The 10,451-nt window shown below is 32.7% G+C and overlaps 1 protein-coding gene across 1 annotated transcript; it reads right to left on the reverse strand.

Annotated features, from left to right (window-relative positions):
* Window positions 1–565: 565 nt before the first annotated feature.
* Window positions 566–9,097, reverse strand: LOC128680878 (lysozyme c-1-like). The gene is made up of 5 exons (XM_053764348.1): window positions 8,932–9,097; window positions 2,875–2,963; window positions 1,700–1,760; window positions 1,256–1,388; window positions 566–827 (listed from the first exon to the last, which is right to left on the reverse strand). Exons 1-5 carry the CDS (start codon window positions 9,056–9,058, stop codon window positions 695–697), a joined length of 543 nt encoding a protein of 180 aa, XP_053620323.1. The 5' UTR covers window positions 9,059–9,097; the 3' UTR covers window positions 566–694.
* Between the last annotated feature and the right edge of the window lie 1,354 nt (window positions 9,098–10,451).

Genomic DNA, 10,451 nt, shown 5'->3' on the forward strand with positions numbered 1-10,451 from the left:
ATCAGACTGACCATTGCCCAAAACTGTATTAGATAAGATTAACGTTACACACACTCTCGACATAACCCTTAGCGCTGTAATATTTCATGCTAATCCCCAAACTTGTTGCCTGACACTCTCACGGTCAAGTTCTAGGTCAATCTAGTTACGGAGATTAAACTAACCCGATTAATATAGTTCTTATTTTTGCAGCTTATGTAAATAAATACAAATTACACGAGTTCATCTAAAAAAAATATATAAAACTCGAGTTATTTATTGTTGGTTAAAGTCGTAACAGCACAGAAAATAAAAGTAAATTGTCGGTGTTTTTGTGAAACCTCCAACATAGTAGTTGAAATTCCGAAATGCTAGTAGTTTGTAGCTTTGGTAAACATCATTTAATTTAGAATATGACGTGAAAAAATGCCTGTGAAGGCCTAGTTTCTGTATAAATGATTTGATTGTGATTTTGAAACAATCAAACAAAGAAATATATTACTCACGACTGCAACTATGTTCGTCGTTATCCTTCATTCATCTCGTTTAAGGATATATGCATTTTAGATGAAATAATTCGAGCCAGTCACATGTCATAGATTTATTATTGAAAATATATATTAGGCATTTTGCGATATTTTAAAATTTGTAACGTGTAACAAATTAATGTTCAAAATCTTATTAAAATTCAACCGTATTCAAACAATTGACATAATCACATTAGATTCCATGGCCCGTAATAATAAGATCGAAAATCGTTGCGATTCGTAAACTTCTGGATCCAATGCGTGTATGTCACTTCTTGGACTCTTTCGGGACTCGATCGGCCTATTTTTAGATCTGGACACCTGAAAAAAGCTATATTTTAGAATCCTTCTTGTATTAATGCCTCACCAAGTCTTTATTAATTTGGATTTAATCAATCGGAGTAATTCAACACTAACTTGATACGAATATTCACTTGTGTTTTTTTTTAACAGAATAACAAACACAGATAACACTATAGGTAGTCGAACTCAAGTTACTCGTATATATTTTATATATTATACACAGGATTGTGTAAAATATGAAAAATTAGATACCTACTAGAATTAATTGTACGACATTAACAAATTACATAGTTAAGTGGTATTACTTTGATTTCAGATAGGCTTTTGATGTACACGTCTTTTTTATTCCCAACTTTTAATTATTTTAATGTATGGCAAAAATATATATTTATTACACAATCGATTTCTCATATTACAAGAAAAAATAAATTATATCAAAATCTTACTTATAAATCTCCTGGGTGATAAAATCATCATTTTTGCATCTGGTGTTCCACTGGGGCCAGTACTTGAACCCCTCTCGTTCAGCGATCAACGAAGCGCATTGGGTGTCGTCTATTATGTCATCATCGAGTAACGCTGGAAGTTTTTTATTACTTGAATTAAATTAAAATTAAAATTTTAATTCATATAATCGTTATTACTTCACTACTGCCTCATTCAGTCCACTGATGGACATAGGCCAACCGCAAAGAAGTTGGTTAGGTTAGGTTAGGTAGATCGTTTTATTAGCTAATTATATCAGCAAATAAAAATCTGACCTTACCAAGACTCATTCACATATTGATACAAATAATGGCATAATTTCAACATGACTGACTAGAAGTGTCTAATTAGACAATCTACTTCGTAGTAATGAAAATAAAGCTTAACGAAATACCTGTACATACATTCGCATGCTACGTTACACTCTCCACCCCGTTTCTTTTCTTTACACCATTTCTGAGGGATCTGAAAAATGACAACTTTATATGTAACTATGTCGAACAATACTATTTTCTCGCAATAAAAAAATACATAAATTACATTAAATTACATAAGTAACAGGCTGTGTTATCAAATTAAGAAAAGGGAAGCATACAAGAGACATTTCTCATTGAAGAATCCTTCTAAATTGTGTATCGTAATGTTTGATTATAATGACTGAGGTGACAAATTTACTGAATTACCTTTACTGTACATTGTAAAAAGCAATAAATGAATTGAATTGAATTATATATGTAACTGAAATATTCTAAAGAATTTCCGAGAATGTTGTTACTTGATAATTTTCCGTGCTTTCTCGAAAATTCCAATACGGCTGGATATGTTAAAAAAATAAAAGTAAAAATCTTCTTTATAGTCGATTTCCTCATGGCTGAGGATCGCGATCGTTACATAGAAAGAAATACACAACGACATTCTTGGCACTATTAATGGAGTGGTTTCCATTGCCTTCTCCGTTTCACACACAAGTTGATGATTATCAACTTGTAGAAACCAGCACTCTAATTGATTAATTAGAGTGCTGGTTTCCTCACTATGTTTTGCTTCACAAGTGATGGACGATAAAACAACTACGCATGAATCAAAATCAAAATCAAATCATTTATTCAGAAATTAGGCCTTGACAGGCACTTTTTCACGTCATATTCTAAATTAAATGATGTTTACCAAAGCTACAAACTACTAGCATTTCGGAACGACCACTGCTGAGAAGAAATGCCGAAAGAAACTCATTCAAACAGTGTTGGTCCCTATTATGCCAGAAGGGCTTACCATTTTTTTAATATAAATTTATGTATTATTTTTTAATCAGTAATATAACAATGTAAGTACACATTAAAGTACATGGTCAAAAGGTATACTGAAACATATTATGATTGTGATCAAGTGCTGATGAAAGGAAAATATATATACCTGTATATATATGTATGCATGAGTCAGACGAAAACTCATGTGGTAAGAGTAGAATAAGAATTTGTGACATTTCGGTTCACAGGCGGGTGTGTTAACCGTTACACCATCACCTGTTCAAGCTTCAAGAGCAATAGTATTGAGTACTAATCATAAAAGAATTATGTACCTGATACAATCCATAAAACTTCCTTTGGCTCGGCGTTTCAATAAACAAGCTTGTGTCCCTTTTACTAACTTTCTCTATCAGGCAGACCCCTAAAATATATTTATCTGTTATGAGACAATAAGGACTTAAAGGTAAAAGTAGTATTTTTAGTAACAAGTATTTTTTCCTAATTTACCGACTTTTATTAATTTTATCGTAATTAATTAATGTTAGTACATTAGGAAAATGAATAAACATTATTTTTTACAACACAATTAATTATTCAACATCCTAATGACAGATATTTTTATTATCTATAATATTATTATAAAGAGATAAGCGTTTGTGAATTTGTATGTTTGAGGTGGGCAATCTCCGAAACTATCCAACCGATTTCAAAAATTATTTCACCATTAGAAAGGTACTTTATCCAAGATTGCTATAGGCTATATGTTATGTCAAAATTCCCACGGGTACGAAGCCCCGGGCAACATCTAGTTACTTATAAAGATTCACTGAAAATCTTTATTTCCTATAGTTTAGCTGAACTGTTATGACTCTTCTTCAGGTGTTCCAGATCTTCGATTTTTATACTTCAACAGGAAATGCTCATCATACTGAACAACTTTTGTTAAGGCGTTATTTCTTTACTTGCCATAGTTTAGTTGGACCATCATGGGTCTGCATCAGGTGTTCTAGATCTTTGATTTTTATACCTCAATAAAACATGCTCAACAGACTGAACAACTTTTATTAGGGTGTCAGTCTATATTTCCTATTGTTTAGCTGCACCACCATGGGTCTCCATTAGGTGTCCAGATCTTTGATTTTTATATCGTAATAAAAAATACTCATCAGGCTGAACAACTTTTGTGAAGGCGTCATTTCCTATAGTTTAGATGTGCCATTAGTGTTCCAGTTTTCAAAATCATTTATACCCTGTATGTTGCCCAGGCTTAATAGCTATAACCAAAAATGTTTCATTCAAAGCCGTCTAGTAGTTCCGAAGATACAAACGGACAAACGGACAAACGGACAAACGGACAAACGGACAAACGGACAAACGGACAAACGGACAAACGGACAAACGGACAAACGGACAAACGGACAAACGGACAAACGGACAAACGGACAAACGGACAAACGGACAAACGGACAAACGGACAAACGGACAAACGGACAAACGGACAAACGGACAAACGGACAAACGGACAAACGGACAAACGGACAAACGGACAAACGGACAAACGGACAAACGGACAAACGGACAAACGGACAAACGGACAAACGGACAAACGGACAAACGGACAAACGGACAAACGGACAAACGGACAAACGGACAAACGGACAAACGGACAAACGGACAAACGGACAAACGGACAAACGGACAAACGGACAAACGGACAAACGGACAAACGGACAAACGGACAAACGGACAAACGGACAAACGGACAAACGGACAAACGGACAAACGGACAAACGGACAAACGGACAAACGGACAAACGGACAAACGGACAAACGGACAAACGGACAAACGGACAAACGGACAAACGGACAAACGGACAAACGGACAAACGGACTTTTCTTAAAATTTTTATTCTACTACTGTTTCTACATCGCCCTAAAGTTTTAGGAAATAATATATTCAATGTACAGACACAACTTTTTTTTACTATTTTATTATATGTATACTACTAGTTGGCATTTGTAAAAATAATCTATTTGTATTCATTTAATTTTTTAAAGATTTTACCTGACCCCAGTGATAAAGAAAGTTCATATATTCCTTGCCCCTTCGGGTTTAAATGATTTAGTAACAAAAATGCAACAAGTTTTAATCATACAATTTCACATTGTCGTGATTATAGCATATTAAAAGTACAAATTTGCATCAAATTACGATATTTCCAAGTTTACAACCACTGATTGTTATCTCAAGGGTTGCAATTTGTTAGAAACTGGTTTTTAATGTCAAGTAATTACTGATTTTAGATAATTTTGAAGTAGTATAATATGCACTTTATTTTAAAAAGAAACATATTTTTTAGTTTATTAGGTGATTTATTTAAATTTATTGTACTAGGTCTTTGTATAACTATAATTCGCTGCTTTAGAACGAAAGTGACTTAATTCAAAATCTCAACTTTTTGGGAAATCGCAAAATAAGATTTCATGTTTATTAATTTTTTCATAAGTAAAAGTATATTTCTGAAACGAAGTATGTTAATTGTCTTTTTATGTTTGACATGGTTTCATTAACTATTAGGCTTGATAATAATTGTCTTTTTTTCAAATTATTTTGATAAATAATATTTTAAAATAACGATTTTCAAAAACTAGTCACTATAAGGTCACCCTTTGACCGAACTTATTCTATAAGAGTTTGACTTAATATGAATTAGGTCAGTTTCATTTTAATAACTTAAAATTTATGTGTGGCATTTTGAGTAATATGTCATTTTTGTATTAAAATAAGATTAAGTTGTTTACTAATAAGTCATTTTGATAAAAACTATTTAATAATAAAACCCAAGTTTGTGTTCAAGTTATTTATTGTATTGAAATAATAACATATTTTATAGTATTGTTCAGAGTTCTGCCTGCCTGCATTTGGCATATACAAGGTATACCACTACCTCCGTCATAGCCGTTAGGTATGCATAGGGTACCCCAATTAAAGTGACTTCAGAATAATCATTTGACAGGGAAAAATAAAAAAAAAACAATATAAAAATAATAATAAATAATCAAAATAAGTGAACATTGCGGCATCGTATCAATCGCTCACGCACGAATCAGCTATGAGCCGTTAGTTTGTGTGTGTGTATCGCTATAGTGAAAGCGCTATGCGGCGATGCGAAGGGCACTGTTCATTGCACGTTTTAAATTTTAGCGTTAGTTTAGATAGGGAATTCTTTAATATTTTTATGAGGTTTCTTTGGATGAAATGACGGTTACATGATAAATTATATAAATTTGCAAAAAAAAAAATCAATCCAACTTCATTATCTCGGAAACTATTGATTCCAGGTATGGATTCTTGGGGGAAAATGTTCATATTAATAGGGAGATGACATGGGTTTCGGCTATATCGAAGGTAATGTTACACCTGTACAGCAGTAACAATTTGTATCAAAATAAACTCATAGTACCTAATATTCCTAAGATTGTGATAATAATATACATAATAATTAGGTATTAATGTTTTTCTTAACTCCATAAGACCTTTTCTTGTATTTTCCGATAACTTCAGTTTTCTCGAAACACTTTCAACACAAGGCATCTTCTTCCTTTTGTTTCTCATGTTGACGCGCTAGTCTTTTGTCTTCAGTATAACTGGTCTTATAATAAAATACAAAAGGTTCATTTTAGACAAACCTTAAAACGCGTATTTTACATCACCCCACAAAATCTGCTCCTTGTCATCATTGTCCTCATTGAAATTGTAGCCCCACTCGTTTTGCAAAGCTTTCAAATCTAACATAGTATCATAGCTCATAGCTAAAGAAAAATGCTGAACCTTGAGAGGTGTCCCAATTTTTAGAGCTCTTAATTAAGCTTATAATATTTATATATCGATAAGGTGGACAAATTGGGCTCGATTTTAAGTTTTTTTTATTTATTTTTCAATGAGGGAGTGAACATTATCGTCCTAATTTTGCGTGTGCCCAGTAATAAGATATTTATTTATTATTGACCCAATGTGAAATTTCGCTATTATATAATGCATAAAATGACGTTATATATTTATTTTTATTCTGTCCTGAGCAGCCGCTGCCTGAGGGTTGTGGTTCTGTATCAGTTGATATTAAAGACTGGGAAATAAAATCACTTCCTGAATTTTTATGTTCTTGTTGATGATTCTGATGAAATGTTCTTGTTGATGATTCTGATCCAAGAACCTAAACATATATACATATGGCTTATATGTATATATGTTTAGGTTCTTGGATAGCTAAGAAGTTAACTGAGGAATGAAGTGGTGGTTCATTTGTAGCTAGAGAATCGATCGAGTTTAAGAAAGAGAAACTTCGAAAAGTGGTACTTTTATTTACCTCACCAGATACCTATCTGGGTCCCTTTTAGGCTCATTGATAAGTGTTACTGCACGATAAGCAGTCACTATTGTCTTTGTCAGTCTATTACAGGGTACTCCTAACTGTTACTTGTGGTACAGATTAATAATTGTATTCAGTCTCAGATAGATTCTTCAGCTAAAATGTTTACAGAGGTGATTAATGATCTTAGATTTTGAAAAAATAGTTTAAATTAGTATTATACATACTTCTAATAATTTCTGGCAACGCATTCTAAAAATAAATACTTAAATAAATAAATAGTTACAGGCTCTATTAGATTCAAACGGTAAGGTTCTTCATGCATGATTTTCAAGAACTGGCGTGTTTTTATCAAACGACGCATTCGGGGAAATGTTTTTTATATTAAATTGTGTTTCCTGAAAAAGCAAAAAATAGAGTGCATGTCATCAAAAGCAGCAAACCAAATCTCAAAAATATGTGTTAATAATAAATTATGTTATGCTCTCAATATTAACCATTCAATTCGTGTTTTTATGCTTACTCTACTTCCAACCTCCACCAACCTTAAACCCGCGCTAACCTTGACAAGTCACATATGAGTAGGTATACCTACTTACCGATGTTTTAATACACCAACATGCTCAATATCAGTAAAAGTGATAGAACACATAAAATACGTTTCACAAAAGACTTTAAGTGAGGAAAAATGACATAATGATAATCTAAACAAAACCGGAACTTAAATATTTTCAGGAAATATAAAACGAAGTATGCTTACCTGCTGCTTTTGTTAATTTACTTCTTCGTCCACATTCTTTCTTTTTCTATCATTTTCCAAAATCATGAGCGTTCTCCGTTTTATCTTTCAGGAATAACAAAAAAAATCTTATGACCTAAAATAAAAAGCTTATGCCACTATTAGTATAAAATCGACTGAAATCCTATAAGGACGGTATTAACAATAGCAGTTTTAATATAAAAGTGATTTAATCCATAATAGGACAAAGAACATTAGAAAAGTTTTGTAGAAAAGTGTCTTATTTATCGTTAAGTCATGACATACAAAACAATTTTAGTAATAAAGTGACGTAAGTGCGAATAAGTCGTATATATTATGACAATATTCGGAAGAATAACGAGTTAAAACCTATTAGGTCAATTTAATTCTTACCCTTTTTTGGAATGAAAATGTCTCAAGCGTCAATCGGTCACTTTATTTGCGTTCGGTCAACGTGTTGCGCTTGCGGTTGCGGAAATATCACCAAAAGGGGCGTTGACGTTCCGACCCTGGAGCCCTCGGCGCTCAGTTAGAAAGCGACCAAAATAGAGCGTTCGTACTCTTCTAACACAGTTGGGGCAGTTTCTGATTCATTATGCGATAGAATACGATGTGTAGAGTCGTTCGATGACCTTAAGTCAATTTAAAGATTTTTTGAGTTAAGTCGGTTTCATTCTAACTAAGCGAATTTTGTGTTATTTCTAATGAAATTGGTCTAATAAATTTTGTTTTCAAGAAATTATTTCTTTTTCAAATGTTTTATTTGCTTTAAATATTATAACAATTTTCGAAATATTACTCGTTTATAGATTAATATCCATATATCTTTATATATGTATAGTATAAAGTATGTTTGATTGTCTATTTTGCACGTCAAAACAGAACTTTGGATCGAGGCTGGAGAGCGACATAATATGTCTGTCTATCTCCATATTATGCTACTGTTTAGATCTATATTTTATTTATTTATATTATAAACTATGTCGATCTGTATACATAGGAAATATTAATGGAAAATAATTTCGGGGCATCTTTATGACTCGAATGGCCAATATTTTTTTTATTATTTCTGTCTGTTGCGTTCACGCAAAATCTACTGGATGAAATTGAATGCGGTTTCCATGTGGATGATCTAACTTAAAATCTGGTATAGGTTACTTCGTGATACGTTGCTTAGAACCCGAGATGTGAACAATAACATGTTATTTACTTCGTGCGTCCGCCAAGCATGCGAAGCAGCGGTATAAATGAAAACTTACAGGTTCCAAGAAAAGTCTTCGAAATTATCTTTGTGTTAATCAACTCCACTGCTAACTTGCACCGTGTAAACACTCTACTTTGACATTGTAAACTCACAAGCAGAACTAACAGCAGACGCAGTTTCATAATGACCTTCACAGTTTAATGATAAACGACGAATGTTATGACTTGATAATAATCTAAGTATAAATATGATAAAGATTATCAAGACATTGGTAGTTGAGTAGTTAAGATATATTCGTGTATATAGGATGTAACGAAATAGGATCCCCTTTTATTAGCATACATTTATTATCCTAATTTAATTTAGCATAACGAATTAGGCATATATTTCTTTGACATAATAATATTTTGACATATTAGTTTTTTGTCATACCTTTTCAGTAAGCATAATTATAGTTTAGGCTAATGTATTTTACCATAATTTTGATTTGCATAAAGCAATAGTGTAGCAGTAGGTAAGGGTGCGGCGGGGCGGCCCTTGGGTCACCCATAAGCCGCCAATATGCCTTAGAATATTATGCTTAAAAATTGTTATGCTCATGGTAGGTATGCGTAAAAAAATTGTGCCTAAAACATTGTGCCAAATTAAATTGCCATATTAAATTATGACATAAAATTGTTTGTATAAAAATAGGGAACCTAATAAAATACCTATAAACTAAGGTAAGACAGGTTCCTTGGATAGATCTCATGAATAGATCCTCTATGCGAAGTTTTAAGTTAATATTAACACTTATATAACGAGCGTTAGGTAGAATGTTTATATTAACTTGACACTTTGATTATAGGAAACTAGATTTTGCTCGCGTCTTCGTCCGCGTGTGTTTTTTGCGAACGAGGAACAGACATGATTTTCATACAAAATTTCAACCCCTATCATAGTCAATTGGGGGTTGATTCTTGAAAAAGTAGCCTTTGATTGACATGCATAGGTACCAAATTTTATCAAAATCAGTCCAACGGTTTAGCCGTGAAAGCGGAACAGACAGATATTCGCATTAATAACATAACCATATTTTATCACTTCGTATATAGGTATTTTATTGCACCCTGTATAACAAAATTCCTATATAAAAACTACTATTATGAGTCATACTGTAAACAAACTCATGTGGCATTCGAACCTGTTAACTTTCGATCTCAAGCTGATGGTCTTCACCCCTGGACCACTATGGCTTCCATTAACCACTGGAGCAAGAGAGTTAGAGAGTGACTTAAGTTACTCTTAGCCGTGAGCAAAGCCCCACTCAACAGCTAGTTTAAAATTAGTATCAACAAATTGGCAATATAGTTTTGTTTATATATGGCAGATAGGATTTATCTATGTTCAAAAGTCACTTAAGATTACAAATCTTTGTGAACGGTATCTGATAATATTATGGCGTTTCAGGCAAATTTAATATATTATTTTTTACAGGATCGGCTCCCAAAGAGGCAGCTCCTCAACTGTTTAAAATAAGATCTACGTGACGACATTAAAACGCTTGTGGCATAAATGAAATTTTTGTACAAAACT

This window comes from Plodia interpunctella, chromosome 25 (assembly GCF_027563975.2).
Source record: "Plodia interpunctella isolate USDA-ARS_2022_Savannah chromosome 25, ilPloInte3.2, whole genome shotgun sequence".
In the NCBI taxonomy this organism is placed as follows: Eukaryota; Metazoa; Arthropoda; class Insecta; order Lepidoptera; family Pyralidae; genus Plodia; species Plodia interpunctella.

Coding starts and splice junctions, on each gene's coding strand:
- LOC128680878 (XM_053764348.1), bottom strand. CDS start 9,058: ATGAAACTGCGTCTGCTGTTAGTTCTGCTTGTGAGTTTACAATGTCAA. Junction 2,964..8,931: donor GAAGACTTTTCTTGGAACCT/GTAAGTTTTCAT, acceptor AATATATTTTAG/GGGTCTGCCTGATAGAGAAA. Junction 1,761..2,874: donor AGTTTTATGGATTGTATCAG/GTACATAATTCT, acceptor GTCATTTTTCAG/ATCCCTCAGAAATGGTGTAA.